Source organism: Girardinichthys multiradiatus, chromosome 1, assembly GCF_021462225.1.
Source record: "Girardinichthys multiradiatus isolate DD_20200921_A chromosome 1, DD_fGirMul_XY1, whole genome shotgun sequence".
NCBI lineage: Eukaryota > Metazoa > Chordata > Actinopteri > Cyprinodontiformes > Goodeidae > Girardinichthys > Girardinichthys multiradiatus.
Genome location: NC_061794.1, coordinates 45,600,935 through 45,618,285, shown reverse-complemented (window position 1 = coordinate 45,618,285; position 17,351 = coordinate 45,600,935). Strand labels below are relative to the sequence as shown.

The 17,351-nt window shown below is 39.4% G+C and overlaps 1 protein-coding gene across 3 annotated transcripts; it reads right to left on the bottom strand.

Annotated features, from left to right (window-relative positions):
- Positions 1-6,130: 6,130 nt before the first annotated feature.
- On the bottom strand, positions 6,131-15,159 carry rps21 (ribosomal protein S21). 3 transcript variants are annotated; one of them, XM_047378760.1, is made up of 6 exons: positions 15,083-15,158; positions 14,455-14,536; positions 13,426-13,489; positions 10,984-11,055; positions 6,553-6,608; positions 6,131-6,184 (listed from the first exon to the last, which is right to left on the bottom strand). In XM_047378760.1, exons 2-6 carry the CDS (start codon positions 14,502-14,504, stop codon positions 6,175-6,177), a joined length of 252 nt encoding a protein of 83 aa, XP_047234716.1. In that variant the 5' UTR covers positions 14,505-14,536; positions 15,083-15,158; the 3' UTR covers positions 6,131-6,174. The 3 variants fall into 3 exon arrangements, with proteins under 3 accessions (XP_047234716.1, XP_047234725.1, XP_047234736.1); XM_047378769.1 differs by having other exon boundaries at positions 15,005-15,104; XM_047378780.1 differs by lacking the exon at positions 6,131-6,184 and having other exon boundaries at positions 6,549-6,608; positions 15,083-15,159.
- Between the last annotated feature and the right edge of the window lie 2,192 nt (positions 15,160-17,351).

The following is a 17,351-nucleotide window of genomic DNA, read 5'->3' as shown; positions in this document are numbered from 1 at the left end:
GGTTCTCTGACTTCCAACTAGAAAAAAAGTGACATTCCAAGTAATTTTTTGCATGTCGCAACTTAGTAGAAACCCTGTAACTCTGTGCGTTGTTCCGGTTTTTCTCTCATAAGTGAAAAACCAGACGATCCTGCAAGTTAAAACACTGCCTAGTGCTGTTATCAGTCTATGCTCTCCACACGTGCACAAAGTTCATGTTTCACACCCATAACTCCACGATATGTGGATGATAGTAGTATTGAGTAAATATGATTATCTGGTCACAGCATTCCTCAGGTATTCCACCTCCAATCCAGGATCAGATATGACTGTGGCACACACACACACACCTAGATAAATGACACACAATGTGTTTGAAGCACTGGGAGCCTGGAGAGGGGATGTTTGGGCTGACAGTGAGCAAAGGTTTGTGCGTGTGTCTGAGGCAGGTACACACATGCCCTTCTCTTTGTTTCCTCTGTCAGAACGCATCAAAGAAACACCCATGGTGGGCCCTCTGTTTAGTCTCATCACTGCCATCACTAACTCAAACCCTATCATATGACTGCTGCTTTTTTGGTCCTAGAAGGAAGTCTATCCAACATCTTATACTCGTAGAAAGTTATTTTTTCTGCAGACACGATGAGGACAGAAACATGAACCGCATGTCTGTTAAGTACATAGAAACTTGCATCCAGAACATGTATGAACATGTTGCTGCGGTAATTGGTAATTTCAACATTTTCCAGAGAAAATGTCTGTGGTCAAATTTATGACAGATTATTTTTTGCTAATTTTATAAACAAAGTAGGCTGTATTGTAATCAAAGGTCAAGGTGCTGCGAGTACACCAAGCTTCAGATTTCAACCAAATGTTTGTTACCAGACTAGATTGAACCCACAAACTGTTCCCTTGAAAATACATTTAGTTACTTTACACTCTTATTGAAACAGTGACCCAAAGGGGACAGCGGTGATTTTTGCCTTCATCATTATGTTTCCAGTTTTTAAACGGGATGGAAGGGTAAGCTAGAAAGTTACCACGAGCACAGTGTCTCCACTGGTATCAAAAAGGCTTAATGTTGGATTAAAAATGCAGCCTCCACCCTTCTCAAGTGTTTCCACCCTTCATACACCTCCCTTCCTCTTTCACCCTCTTTGCCTTGGTGCATCTTCCCTACTTTGAAGTCTGCTGGTATCTGAAAGGACTTTAAGCCAAGCAAGACAGCTCCTGAAGACAGATAAAGGATTACATAGAGATGGAACGATATAGAAAGGGAGAGAGAGAAAAAGCCCCAACAAGTGAGGGGGAAGAACCAGGCAGCACAGTGTGAAGGAATTATCACTATGTCACTAGTGAACACTGAGCACTAACATTAGACATACTTGTAGCAACAACGTAATTATTTCAGGACTACCAGATTAAAGGTTCAGTTAAAGGACCCTCATAGAAAGTGTGGTGTATGAGCATGAAAATAGACAGCTTAAGAAATCATTTTAAAATGCAGAGCGAAGGCTAGCGTTGTTGGAAAAAGGCATCATCATATGTGGCCCTTTTAATCTAGTGTAGTCCATTATGAACTATTTAAAAACCTTTGTAAACTAAATTCTTAACCTTACTCAGCTATGTTATCTTCCTACTCAACATTTATGCAATTACTGCAGCTTGTGTTACTTACCTTGTGTTCTCAGCTTTACAGTATTTCCATAGAAGGTACCCCCGGCTCAGTGATTCTGTGTGTCTTTCCTGGCTGAAGTCATTGGCAAAGATATTGCAGCCATACATTTTGTGTCCTTTCCTGTTAGAAAGTACTCCTGACTCAGTTCTCTGTTTACCCTTCTAGACAGCGCTATTGCTGTCCTGAACTTTGTAGTTTTTCTTCCCCATAGAAAGTATTCTTATGTTTAGCTACATCTCTGTCCTAGATGGAGCAATTGCTGTAATTAACTTAAGTGTTTCCTGTTTTTCTCTCTCATAGAAAGTATTTCTAGAACAGGGATTGTGTCGTTTAAAGCAACTGACAAAGCTATTGGTGCGGTCAACTGTATACAGCTTCTCTGTTTCCCAAGAGTTTTTGTTTTTTTTATAGAAAGTACTGCTAGCCCTGTGTTTACCCCATCTGTCCTTGGTTGTAGCGGAATAACTATGTTCATTATGAGCCTGGTTCTGATTCTTTAGGATATTTCTGCCTGTTAAAAGTGAGATGGTTTCTCTCCACAGACATCACATACTTGCTCAAGATTAATTAATTTGACTATACTGAACCAGATTTATTTAATTAAACATGAATTGGATCAGTATTGAACTGAAACGCTACAGAATGAAAGTCTAGTAAATGTAGCTGTGCTCAGGTGAATCCACCTCAAACATCAGGATGCACAGCCGGAATTTAACCTTACTTGTGCAGCAGCAGAGAACTGCTCAACGTTCACCACTACGAGCAAAAACTGCTCCCTTAGAGCTGCAACAGTAACATTTCTTAATGGATCCACTTCTCTACAACCATACTGTATTCCCTAAAGCCAATGCTGAAACAAAGCCTTCTTTGTGTGTTCTGTATTTGGGAAGGAGGGGGCCATCGAAGGTATGCAGGGGGCCACGTTGGGGGGTCCTATAAGGGTCTTCCATCCCTTCATGTTAAGATCATTGTGTAGCGAGCTGTGACTTGCTGCTCATCCCTTCCCACAGGCACAGAAACAGTGTTAGCATTTTATTTCTATTCAGTTTAGACCCAGCAGTTACCGTAGATTTGATGAAATTATTTTACAGATTTTTAAAGGTTTTAAAAATAGTTTGGAAATTTCCTATAAATAAAATTATACTTTGATCAGTCCACCATAACAGATGGAAAGATACCGTCACATATTAACATGCATCATAATCCAAAATAGCAGCAGGGTTGAAAGTGTTACATTTTGCCTGATTTTCACAAGATCCTGGTTCATATTTGTTGATTTATTGTTATAATGTGGGTATATACAGGTCCTTCTCAAAATATTAGCATATTGTGATAAAGTTCATTATTTTCTATAATGTCATGATGAAAATTTAACATTCATATAATTTAGATTCATTGCACACTAACTGAAATATTTCAGGTATTTTATTGTCTTAATACGGATGATTTTGGCATACAGCTCATGAAAACCCAAAATTCCTATCTCACAAAATTAGCATATTTCATCCGACCAATAAAAGAAAAGTGTTTTTAATACAAAAAACGTCAACCTTCAAATAATCATGTACAGTTATGCACTCAATACTTGGTCGGGAATCCTTTGGCAGAAATGACTGCTTCAATGCGGCGTGGCATGGAGGCAATCAGCCTGTGGCACTGCTGAGGTCTTATGGAGGCCCAGGATGCTTCGATAGCGGCCTTTAGCTCATCCAGAGTGTTGGGTCTTGAGTCTCTCAACGTTCTCTTCACAATATCCCACAGATTCTCTATGGGGTTCAGGTCAGGAGAGTTGGCAGGCCAATTGAGCACAGTGATACCATGGTCAGTAAACCATTTACCAGTGGTTTTGGCATTGTGAGCAGGTGCCAGGTCGTGCTGAAAAATGAAATCTTCATCTTCATAAAGCTTTTCAGCAGATGGAAGCATGAAGTGCTCCAAAATCTCCTGATAGCTAGCTGCATTGACCCTGCCCTTGATAAAACACAGTGGACCAACACCAGCAGCTGACACGGCACCCCAGACCATCACTGACTGTGGGTACTTGACACTGGACTTCTGGCATTTCCTTCTCCCCAGTCTTCCTCCAGACTCTGGCACCTTGATTTCAGAATGACATGCAGAATTTGCTTTCATCCGAAAAAAGTACTTTGGACCACTGAGCAACAGTCCAGTGCTGCTTCTCTGTAGCCCAGGTCTGGGGAATGCGGCACCTGTAGCCCATTTCCTGCACACGCCTGTGCACGGTGGCTCTGGATGTTTCTACTCCAGACTCAGTCCACTGCTTCCGCAGGTCCCCCAAGGTCTGGAATCGGCCCTTCTCCAAAATCTTCCTCAGGGTCCGGTCACCTCTTCTCGTTGTGCAACGTTTTCTGCCACACTTTTTCCTTCCCACAGACTTCCCACTGAGGTGCCTTGATACAGCACTCTGGGAACAGCCTATTCGTTCAGAAATTTATTTCTGTGTCTTACCCTCTTGCTTGAGGGTGTCAATAGTGGCCTTCTGGACAGCAGTCAGGTTGGCAGTCTTACCCATGATTGGGGTTTTGAGTGATGAACCAGGCTGGGAGTTTTAAAGGCCTCAGGAATCTTTTGCAGGTGTTTAGAGTTAACTCGTTGATTCAGATGATTAGGTTCATAGCTCGTTTAGAGACCCTTTTAATGATATGCTAATTTTGTGAGATAGGAATTTTGGGTTTTCATGAGCTGTATGCCAAAATCATCCGTATTAAGACAATAAAAGACCTGAAATATTTCAGTTAGTGTGCAATGAATCTAAAATATATGAATGTTAAATTTTCATCTTGACATTATGGAAAATAATGAACTTTATCACAATATGCTAATATTTTGAGAAGGACCTGTAGGTGAAACAGACCGGCCTGCTGGACAAATCAGAGGACACTGGAGAGGTGATGACGGACGTCTCATCTGTTTACCTGGAGGAAAGGAGGGATGTGTGCGAGGAAAGCTGTAAAGTAGCAGCTGATACAGTTAATGATGGCCTTAAATATTTCTCACAATGAACAGACCTTAACACTGCTCCTAAATGACCACAGTATTCCCCCGCTTGTCCTCTTATTCGCATCTAAACTATTTACCATAAGCCTTCAGCTTTCAAATATGCAAATCAGATAAACCACAACCCTAATTTTTGTCATTAGTTCAATTTTTCAATTTCATTAGCATCAGGATTGCCAAACTATTTTAATGTTAAAACTGAACTTTTTCAGACTTTTTTTTAGTATGAATCCTAAAGTTTACAATGAATCTACTGGAGATATTTCTGTCAAGGCGAGGCTTTAACCACAAAATCTACAAAGAGACTGAAAAGAATGAATAAGATGTAATAGAACCATAAAAACTAGATGCACAAGTTTTACTGTGTTCATGTAGATCTAGATCCTGTATGAACTGAAGCATAAGATGATGTAACAAGAAGAATATGTCCAAGCTCAGCAACAATGGGAGATGCTCTTTCATCTAAGACAATTATTCAATCAGGGTTGGTTGTGGTTCTATTTACTACAAAATATTAAAATAATTTGTGATGCACCCAATATCCGAGGATGTTCCCCTAAGACAGAAGCGTCCATCTGCATCAACCGCCTGTGTTTGTTCTAGTCATGGTCAGAGGGCCACAAATGGCCCCCGGGCCACACTCTGAACATAGCTGGTTTATATTTATTAAAGTAACTTTTCATTTACTGTTGGGAAACCATCACAGATGAACCAACGTGGAGTATGGCTTTTCTGCCAGAGGTGACTTAGATTTATCAAATGCTGCCCCCTGTTGGCTTAATAAACACAGTGTAACCTGTAGTTAAACTGCCTGTCAGCCTGAACGTGGCCCCTGGCAGGTGAAGTCAGAAGCAGGGGAAAAAGGTTAGATTCTTGTTTAGTCTTCTATACTGTAGACTAATTACTATGTTAATATTTAAAGAAGCTCATACAGCTAGCACGTGTATATTTTTCTATTCAGATTCCCAACAGTTGTGTCCTCTTTCACAGATGGGTTAAAACCATAAAAACAATAAACCATAAACAACAGACAACAGGGTGTTTCTTAAGAAAACCCCCAGAAGGCACCAAAAAGCATCAACTAACATTCCACAAACTAGATGAATCTTGTTTACCTAAATACCAGAACATAAAACTATTTAAATGTTCGAAATTTCCAAGCAGCAGAGATCCATCCCATCATCCAGAGAAACTAGCACACATCTTTTACACGCAGATAATTTACTACAGTTTTAGAAATGTAGAAATCAGAAAAATGTGCGAAAACTTTTTTTTTATAAGCGTCACGTTCCATTATAAACTGGAATTAGCACATAATTCCCACTTCTCACTGGCCAGGAATGGTTAGAAATCAATTCTGCACAATGATACCTTGCAGCTCGGGTGAAACGGTCGGGAAATAACTAAAGAAGCTTTTTTCTCTTTAAACAATTCATTAATGAAACAGACAAAATGTAGCTTTTTTCTTCCATTTTATTTAACAAATGTTCCAATGTGACTCAGAAGTTCCTGCAAGATGAAAAAACAAAAGGTTAGAGTGTAAAATAATGTCCTGAACAGATAAACGTCATGCATCAAACACATCTACCAACATGTTTCTATCAGGTTATGCTTTTAATCTTCAGCTAAACAGCCGAAAGCCCAGTTTAAATTTAAAACCTTGTTACGGAATATTAATAATCACTTGAACACATAAACCTTGTTTTCCGCTGACAAATTAAACTCCCGACGACGGAGCAGGCTTATAGTTCTGCTTGTTCATGTAAGATTTTATGTCGGGTTCTTTTCTCAAGCTAGAACCATTGGATCTAAATTAAAACCCACTGTGTGTCTGTAGTTTACAGGATAACAGCATAAACGTGATAATCGAATCCTACTTCGCAACAACGCCATCAGTCTTGGCCAGCCTCAGGATGGAGTCGTCAGATTCTCCCTGCAGAAACAAACAGAACAGGTTTCAGTTCTGCTCAGGTTTTCAGTGTCAGGAGTCTGAACAGATCACATTTTATTCACGTCACCAGTTTACCAGGACTGTTGTGTGAGTTTATTGCTGCAGGTCTTTTCCTCTCTGTGGGTTAATGAGAACTATTTTATCTACTGTTGGATCTTGTGAAGAACTTTATTTCATAAGCTGTATAAATAAAGTTTTACTTATTACGGAAAAGCCCCAAAATTATTCATACACGCTTGCAACAACAGGATATGGGTCAGTCTTTCTTGCTGCATTTTGCAAACTTTAATGAATGAAGGTGTGGATATTTGTGGTGCTGCTTACTATGAAATTAAATGAAATCACAAACATGGCTAATAAAAGAAATACTGGATGTTAGCTAATGTGTGTGTGTGTTTTTTTTTTTTAAATGTGTTGGTCATAATCGCGCTCCACAGAAATGACAAAAGTTCCTCTGCATCAACAGGAATACGTCCCATTCCTGAAAAGCAGTTGGAGCTGAAAAAATCATTCCCAGAGCCACAAATGGCCCCCGGGCCACACTTGGGCCACCGATGCCTTTAACCATCAATGGATTGAAATGCCAGGACGGGGACCTTTAAGCGGCCAGTTAAAAGCAGCTAAAATCAGACTAACCGGCGCTCGGTTCCTGGTTCTGGTGAACGACCTAGCAGTAGAATTATGGATTCATTTCAGTCTCATTTGGACCGTTGTGGCGCGCCAGCAAACAGTACATTGCAAAAATCTAGTCTGCTTGAGACGAAGGCATTTATTAATGTTTCTGCAGCTCCTTGAGTTATAAATGTTGTTTGTTGCGATATTTGTTTAGAAGAAACGACTTTAATGTATGAACCCAACAGAACATGAAGTGATACTCCCAGAAAGCCCGGCTTCACAGCATTGTTCTCCTTCAGGTCATCAAACTGATAATTGAGTGAAACGAATCATTTCAGTAAAGCCGTCTTTAAAGAGAAGGAACCCAGTAAAATTGCTGCTATTCAACTTATTGTTCCTTAAATAAAGAGATTTTTTTGGATCCTGCTTTGTTTCTAAATCCTGTTTTAGTTCTGGCTGTTGAGGACAGGCCCAGTAAAGCCTAGAGTTATAGAACTGATGCTTTGTTCCTTTAACGTTTCGGTAAAGTGAACGAATAGTTTTTTATTGAAAGAAGAACCTTTAGTTTGTGGATGGTGATAAGTGAACAATAATGATAATAATCTGACCTATCAACACCTGCATCCCATCAAGACATTTACTGGTCTCTACCGTTTTAGGAAAGTACCACATGTGAGACCAGACAAAGACAACTGGGAGTTTTAAAGTTCTGACAGAACTGGGAAGAGTCCCTTCTCATCTGAAAGCCCCTGATGTTACAATAAGGGAAGATCATCATTTACTTTCTGAGGCCACATGGACTTAAAAGGCTATCCTGACATATTGTGGTATAAAACTGACAAAAACTATTTCTCTGCCATCTTTAGTAACTGTGTCGCTGTGACTGTTTCAGCAACCACAGCCTCACAAACAAACGCCGCTCTTCTTCAGGACACGCGTTACATAAAGAAATATGATTTTCATCACTTAACTGCTCACAGTAGCTGCATTTAAACTTTTTTTCACATTTATTGATGCTCTCATGACACAAATCAGTGGAGAAAACAATAAAAATAATCCCAGCACAGCCAGCGTTTAAAGTTTAAAGCTAAATCACAATAAACGATACGATAAATGGCCACCGCTACATCAGCCCGCCCTACAGACAAACTGGCAGCACTCCCTCGGAGATATGCTGCTTTAAAAATGACCGCCTACTTCACTACGTCAGGTCCATATGAAGTACAACTGCAGAGCTTAAAATGATGGTGTTCAGTCGTAGTTTAAAGTAAAGGGAAAAAGCAGATTTTATGAGAATAACTAAACAAAATTCATCTTAATCCTGCCGGAAAGTTTTGGGATTTGCAAATTTTAAAGTTCATATTATTGCAGATGGACATTTTTTACCACGGTAATATTTTTTGGTATGCAATGAACTATACGATACTCAGACATACCCGCAGAGCAAGTGTGCTCAACGCATGTTTAAGTTCATTTCTATTCATTTATAGATAACGGCAATGTTGCCCAAAGTGCTGTACAGAAAAACCAGCAAAGCGCAGAAGGACAACATAGCCTGTCTGATGTGTAGGAGCAGTTTATTTTAAAAATCGCTCCATCACCCCTGACCCAGCCTGGGCCTCCAGCTAAAAGCAGGAGATCACTAGATCTAAGGGATCTGGAGGGAATATGAGTCTGCAGGAGGCCAGACAGATACCCAGAAGCCTCTCTGTTCAGCTACCGTATTTTCCGCACTATAAGGCGCACTTAAAAACCTTTAATTTTTTCAAAAAATGACAGTGCGCCTTGTAATCCGGAGCGCCTTGTAAATGGATCAATTGGTTAATTGGTTGATCCATACTGGTTGTACACGGCGCTCTGTCAAAATGTTTCAGTACGACTGGTAAACTACAAAGCCGCACCGCTTGCAGCATTACGGCTACCGTAGTCAGGGGCGTCGCCGAAGTAATAGCGGTAAACACCTGTACTGTGCTTACTCCTAGTCCAACACCACTTGTGTGTGTGTATAACGTTTGAATGTACTGTTGCAGGAATTGCCTGAACTATATGTGATTAGAAGCTCAGTGTGTGGGGTGTATGTTTCGTGTGTGTGTATGGAAGATGTTGACATTACTCCTCCGGACAGAGGTGGCGCTGTGTGCTGCCGTAGCTGAGAATCAAGAGTGAAGGAGTGACGTCGGTATTATTGTGTGTGTGGGGTGGGTAGAGACGGCGACCGGAGCAGCGGTGTATGAGTCTGTAAGACCTGTGTTTTTACGTGCTGCAAAGTAATTAAAAAGAACCGTGAATCTCGTCAACAACTCAGTGTTTTGATGCTGTTTCTTCATGTTCAACTCAGCAACGTATGAGTGAGGGAGTTAACCCCGAGGAAACTAGTAACTTCGGCCCCTGTGTCATCAGACTACGGTCAGGGGACAGAAACAGGAAAGGTTAACAGTACTAACGTTTGATTTAGTGCATCAAACTGTTTCTTTTACGTGTTTACTGAATCAGGGAAAAGTTCCCTTTCACGTTTTAACTAACGTTTGATTTCAACTTCAACTTCATAGACTCCAATGCATTCCTAACGTGCGGTTGGCTCTATTCAATATAATTCTATGTAGAGGAGACCTTACCATGAGAGTGAATGGAGTTATCAGAACGCTGGTTTGTAGTGTATTAATAAAGTTTGACTGTTTTGTTGACATTCTCTTTAGCTCCATCTAGTGGATGCATAACGCAACCCCAGTCAAACGTTTGACTGCAGTAGCTTCTATTCTATGCGCCTTATAATCCGGTGCGCCTTATAGTGCGGAAAATACGGTATTACATCAGAGCTTGTCCCTCCCAGACACTGAGTTACACATGGCTGCAGTTTATCTTTAATAAACTACTGTTCATACAAAAATGTCCATCTCTGGATTCACTTCAGTGTTTTGATGGCTGTCATAATTGTTACCTGTGAAACGCTTTTCCCACAAATGCAGAACTCGAAAGAAAACATCTTAATATTGAAGGAACTGGGCAGTAATTGACATGATAATAGGATTCAAGATGCGATAAAAGATAATTGGGACATAAAATGAGCATTTTTCAATGTTCAATTTTGCAAAACAACCCATTCTGTTGAGGTTAATCCAGTTAAACTGCTACATTTTTTGTTTTATGCATCCAGATATTTTCATGTTTTGTTCTAAAATAGGTGAGATGACAGAGTGCAGCAAAGCTATATTTTTTGCCGAATTTGGTGCATTTAATATTTAATTGTTCCCAGTTACTGATCTAATCGATCTAATGTTTAAAAACTGCTAATATATACATGTGTATGTATAAATATGTGTATTTATTAATATAAACTTGTGCTCATCTGATGAAAGCTGACTTTCTTCTCCTGACTATATCTACAGAAACATCAGATTCTCTGCTGCTGTCTGTGTTGCTGCCATTGCAGCAGTCAGTTTACATGCCGGGGTTCCCCTTCTACGTCACAAAAGAGCCAAAGGAGTCACCTGGAAATGCCTTTTTAATGAAGTTTATGACCATGCATCTCAACAACTGATCATTTCAGTGGCATGAAATTATTAAAAAAATATATTTTACTAATGTTTCCTTTCCATGAATGTAATCATAAAACATTCAACGTCACAAACACCTTGAGGATCTAAATCTGGTCTCTTCTTTTTCAGGTGAACCAGGAAACATGAAGATTTCTCTAAAGCACGTTGTCTCCATGTTGGACCAACCACAAACAAATTCAACGTACCATTCTGCGAATGGCTCCACAGATGGCGTAGGTCTTGGACTGACCGTTGAAGCGACCGGTCACTTTGTCGACCTAAAACAAAAAAAACAAAAAACATGAAACAGACGGATCAGAGAGCCTTTCTAACCAGAACCAGCAGCAAACCAAGGACGGGTTGCAATCTGAATACTTTGGACTGTTTGTTGCATCAGTTATTTCTCCTGCAGCTTTTGGAACAAATGGACACTATTCATTGTAAAGCAGAAGCACATTAAGAGTTTATGAGTTGCATCAAACCATTTCTAATAAGCAGAAGAGCATCACATGGTACATTGTGCCCCATCAACTACCTTGTTCACAGCAACTGAGTCAAAATATTGCTACTGTGGTGAAAATGAAAGTATGGGATGGTAAACAGTCTATTGTCATGTTGAAAAAAATCTGGTCGCTGATTAATTCTGAACAACGGGGATTAAACAGCAACGCCGGTTATTTCCTCAACGCCAGCCTGGTGATTTTATTGTTTAATGTTAAAACCACATTTATGCAAATTATACAGCAAACATGGGAGATTCCAGCCAGGCTGAAGATTTACATCAACCAGAGCTTCTTGCTTCTCAGCTTGGTTAAACACCGACACGTTCAGTGGACGTCCTGCAGCTTTTACTGCCTGCATCTTCAGGTTGCAGAGCATCTAAATCAACACCAGAGGGGAGCAGCAGCATTTTGCTGAACATGACTAACAGCATGTTTTATCTAAAACTTTGCAGATGTAAATAAAAATTGAGTTAGACTATAGATGCCAACAGAACCCAAAGATCTCCATTTCAGGTCAAACTGACCAAGCAGGAGGTGAGGATGGGGAAAACCTTGGAGTATTTAATTAGAGGCTGTTTGCCATTTGCTGTGGAGGTTTTCAAACTTTTGTCACAGAAAGGATTAGAAAGCAGAAACTGAGTTTGAAATTGATGGATTAAATAATCGACGTCACTGATAACGTCAACGAGCCACGGCAGAAGCACCATCTCACCTCCAAGTTGGTGCTTCTTTCTTAGGGAAATGAAAAGAAAGAAAGGTTAAAATTAACCTTCTAATAATAATTCAATCATTTTTTATATAGACAGGGATAGGCAAGTGCGGTTCCCAAGATCTGGTTGTTTTTTACGTGTTTTAGATGTTTCCTAAGTTTTACCCACCTTAATAAAAAAAAAAAAAAAAACCCATCATTAGTCAGATCCTGCAGAACTGATCATTAATTTTACATATTCAGGAGTGTTGGAGCAAGACACCAGCCCTCGACGATGTAAACCTTCAAGCTAGACACTTTCAGCTGATCCAGTTAGCTTCTTGAGGCGAGGCAGATTCCAGTTACTTCTGGTGACCAACAAGCCACACAGTCGGTTCCTCTAGACACCCAGAAAGGTACCTCATGACCCAAGAAAAAACTGTCAACGTTTTGGGAACATTTGAAATTCAAATCTAACACCAGGGGTTTATCAGTTATTTTGTAAGCACAACCAACCCTCAGCCAGAATCAGCAGCTGTGTTGCAGAACATGAAGTAACTTAGCCAGTGAAATATTCAATTCATAAATACTTTATAAATCCCAAAGGGAAATTAAATGTTGTTTTAGCTCATATTATATAGGCTTCCTCAAAGAGCCGCTGTCGTTCTGTGCTTGGATTTCATTCCTTACACCTTAGAACAGGCTGCAGCGTTAAATTGATAGTATAGTATTAATAAATGAGAGAAAATGCTTAAGTTGCAGACTGTTGTTTTTAGGTTGTATCATTTAATAAGCTTACATCTGTTTCTACTTGAAACAGATGTAAGCTTATTAAAAGCATAGAATATGGCTTCCATTCTTAATAAAAACCCATAAATCAGACATTTCTAGCTCAAGGCCCACGGGTGACGTTCAGCCCGTTACATTATCATCAAAAAGAGAAATCACATTTCAAGAGAGAACCTGCAGTCTACTGCACCACAACACAGCCATCTCAACTGAGCTTTAAGTCAGCCCAGAGCATTTCCAGAAATCTGAGCCTGACATCGAACACTAATGGCCTCAGAGTTTCTTCCTTAGAATGTTAACATGGTATTTTAGTTGGTGTCTGTTTAGATGTACGTGGGGTTGTCGCTTCTGTGATTGTCATAAAAATGGAGATGAAGAGGAAAATGTATGAAATGAGTAGCATTTGTGGTCCTTTTTAATCTAACCAGAAATCTGTTCTTCTGAATCAAATGTTAAAACGTCTTACGTTCAAAATTCAGTCTGGATATATTTTGGCTTTAAAAATCTGAAAAATAAATTTATGTCATTTTCAAACGGCTCGAGACTCCTGGTAGAAACATCTACCAAGATTAACTGTCATTTAGAGGCACCGTCCACAGACTGGTACGATATAAACAGGCCAAACGAGCATAAGCACTTCTAATATCTTAAAAAATATTTTACTTTACCTCAGCAATGTTCATCTGGATGGAGGCGTGGTCCTTGGCTCCAATGATTCTGTTGCTTGCAGAGCTGCAACAAGAACCTAGTTTTAACCTGGCCAGACATCAATTTACAAGGCTGACAAAGTTAATTAAAGACAAAGAAATCAAACTTTTTATTCAGGTCCAAACATCCCAAAATACATCAACAGTGATGTTGCAGTTTAAAAAAAAAAAACAACTAATTTTTTATTCCAGTTATTGAAGAGAAGGTTGCACACTTCTACTATACTTGGATCTATACCCTGATCATAGTTCAAAGACAATTACAAACTCAAAATGTGATAAGAACATATGTAAATTTGAGGGAACATGTGTTTAATTTGTAGTTACTTTTTATTTTTTTTTACGCTTTATCATAAAAAGTACAAATATATATCCATGAATCACAAAAAGTCCCACTGATGGTTAGTTTAACTCGGTAATTATTATTTACCTCTCAAGTTTATTTAATCCATTCTGTATTTCAGAGAAATAATCGTTTTATTTAGTTTATCGTTTGATTTCTAATGAAAATGAGATGGGCAGATGTCTCCCTTTTAAAAGAAGCTGGTTAATACACTGAAGATCAGTGTGGCTTTCTCTCCATTCCCATATTACAAGCCTTTGCAGCTCTGCGCCATCATCTGTACAGAACCTCCTCCTGTACAGAACCTTCTGTATGAATGATCTCTCTTTCCGATATTTAGTTCAACCACTGAAAAAGGCAAGCCATTTATGTAAAGACTATTTTCAGAAAACGTGAAAATGAAGCCAGTTTTCATGGTGAATGCTCTTGTTTTGGGTTAAACTTTGACACTTTTATTGTAAATTGAGGAAGCAAAAAAACACCAGAATATCAGATTTTAAAATGTTGAAGCTGCCTTAATCGAACAGACATGCTCTTTGTAACAATCAAAAATGTCTTCAGGTGCCGTTTTAAATGAATCTTTCGTTTTGACATCCGACCCGTGGAAAACCAAGGGGCTACAGTTACGTAGAACTTTAAAAACTCACCATTTGCGTGGGACGTAGAGGTCCACAAATTCTCCAGCGTCGTTCTGCATTTTGAAAGTTGTGCAGGAGGTCGCCTACAAATCTTGAGAAAACAAAAAGCAAAACCTGAACCAGGGGGTCTATAACGGCATGTTTTCGTGGAAAGATGTTAACTAGATGGGAAACATAAGGCAGAACATAGAACTGAATGTGTACAAGAAATCCAACAAATACATGCTGCTTCTCTACTGTGAAATAAGCGTATTTGCACCACGACTTGCCGTTGTATTTTTTCTTTATACATATATACATCTTACATATGAAATGGCTGTACATACTTGGTGTTCCTTTTATACATGTTTAAATGTAATGTTTGTACGCGAATGGCGCTTAAAAAACCCAACAAAGCTGATTCTGAACGCAGCAGCTAACGGCTAACAGAGTTAGCATGTGGACAGCACGGCCGCATGTGGCTGCTCACACACACACGAACATATTTTATTCACAATTACAACAAAAAGCGACCCAAAAATATTAACTTTGACCTCAAAATAACATTAATTTTAATAACCTCCACAAAAAGGTAAACGGGATACACTGAAAACGAGGTTTTAAAGCGTTTAGATGCCCGAGCTGAGGATTTACCCACCGCTTACGACAAATGGCCGACAGGAAAAGGAAGCGCTGCGGCTCCGGGAAAAAAAAATATCCGACTCAATGTCTTTTATCGCCACCTGCTGGTGTTTTCGTGTAATGACAAGAATCAAAAACACCAATTGGAGACAAATTCACGTCTACCTGTTGCCTTGCAGCAAGAAGGTCCTGAGTTCGATTCCCGGCCAGGGGTCTTTCTGCATGTAGTTTGCATGTTCTCCCCGTGCATGCGTGGGTTCTCACAGGGTACTTCAGCTTCCTCTCACAGTCCAAAGACATGCCTGCTAGGCATTAATTGGTCACTCTAAATTAGGTGTGTGAATGAGTGTGTGCTTGGTTGTTTGTGTGTTGCCCTGCGATGGACTGGTGACCTGTCCAGGGTGTACCCCGCCTCTCGCCCATAGACTGCTGGAGATAGGCACCAGCTCCCCCGCGACCCACTATGGAATAAGCGGTAGAAAATGACTGACTGTTTCCTCTTTTTTAAAATTCATGCTTGAGCAATGTTTCTAAAGACAGAAAATAACTCCCAAATGTCTTAAGAATAAAATAAACAAATAAATAAAAAACAAGACAATAAACACATCTTTTAAGAAATCCAAGAACCAGAGATTTTGTAAAATGATTTAATAAAATGATTTAATATTTTTAATAAAATAGTTTATGCTGCGTAACCGCAGGGCCAGACTGCAAAGGTTCTCCAGAAGCACGTCAGTATTGGTGACCTTTTTTCACCTGGTAGCATTTGGTAAGGGTGCAGTGTCCATAATGCAAATTAAATTTGAATGCTACTGTTCGCTTTGCAAATCATTGAAAATGCTTGATCTTTGAAAGTGCAAGCTCATGGTAAAGAATGCATTTCTGTTTCGTATTGTTGAATGAATGAGTTGTGGGAGCTGATTATCCTTTTAATTCTAAGTTACTGTTACTGACTGTCACTTGATCTATTAAAATACTGCCACTGTAAATGAAAACAATTATCAATGCGTGGAACCATTTGTTTCTGTGACAAATGAGAAAATTGGTAAGCTAATATTACCGTTATTCACAGGAAATAGTCCTTTTAAATTCTTCTAAATTTAAATGTACAACTTGAGAGCTCAGAAGTCACATTTTTCAAGGATGCATATTTCAATAGCATTGCTTCATATCAGAACAGCTAGTGGCCTTAATTGGTTTGTGTGCTTTCCAGACCCATCCCATAAAAAGGCAAAATCAGAGGCTCCATCCTGTGCTCCCCTGAATCATGGAGTTCCTTGCCCTATGTGAGATTCCTAGAGAGGAATCTAATTGTATCCACTTTTAAATCAGGATCACCTTCTTTCAGTTATGATTCATATGTTTTTACTTTTCTTTTCTATAGAAAGTACTCCTTGATCAGTGCTTCTGTGTTCTTTATGTGTCTCTGCTCTGTTCTCTCAAACCCCAGTTTGTCAGAACAAAGACGGACTGATAAATTGAGCTTTGCTTTCTGAATTAGCGTATATTCATCAGAACGGACCAGAACAAGACCCACATTAGGAAAGACAAGGCCCTAATGTGTCTATCTAGCTCCTGGTCCACACCACCAACAGCAAACATTATCCACACTCAGCTGTGAACCTCTCCATTGCATGCTTAACGTTTTGGCTTCAAGAAGCAAACAAAACCTCATCTGCAAACATGCATAGATAAGACTCTGAGGTTCCCAAACCAGACAGCATCTTTCCACAACTACCACTTGAGATCCTGTTCATGAACACCACAAACCGGATAGGAGATAAGGGGCAGCCTTCACCAAGAAATACCTCTGCTTTTGACACAGGTCTTGCTGTAGGCATGGAAAGCACTTAAAAGCAACCCGGTGTTTTGGATGCTTCAAGAGTAACTGTTACCAAATGTAATGTTTGGGTACGGTTTATTATGCAAGTGTAATATTTGCAAAACAAGAAGCTGAAAAATATATATCATTAAAATTATGATATTATGATGTAAGTATTAGACAAAGATAGCCTGAGTAAATACAAAAACCAATTTTCAAATAATGATTTGATTTATAAGAAAAAAAGCTATTTTAAAACCAACCAGGCACTATTTGAAAAAAGGATTTCCTGCTAAACCTAATAAGTGGTTGGAGGCAACAGCTCCCATTAAGTATGTGAGATAACTTTCAATGAGTCTTTTAGATCATTGAGGAGGAATTTCATCCCACTCTTCTTTGCAGTACCAGCTTAATTCAGCCACACAGAAAGGGGTTTTCTTACATGGGTGGGTTGCTAACACCT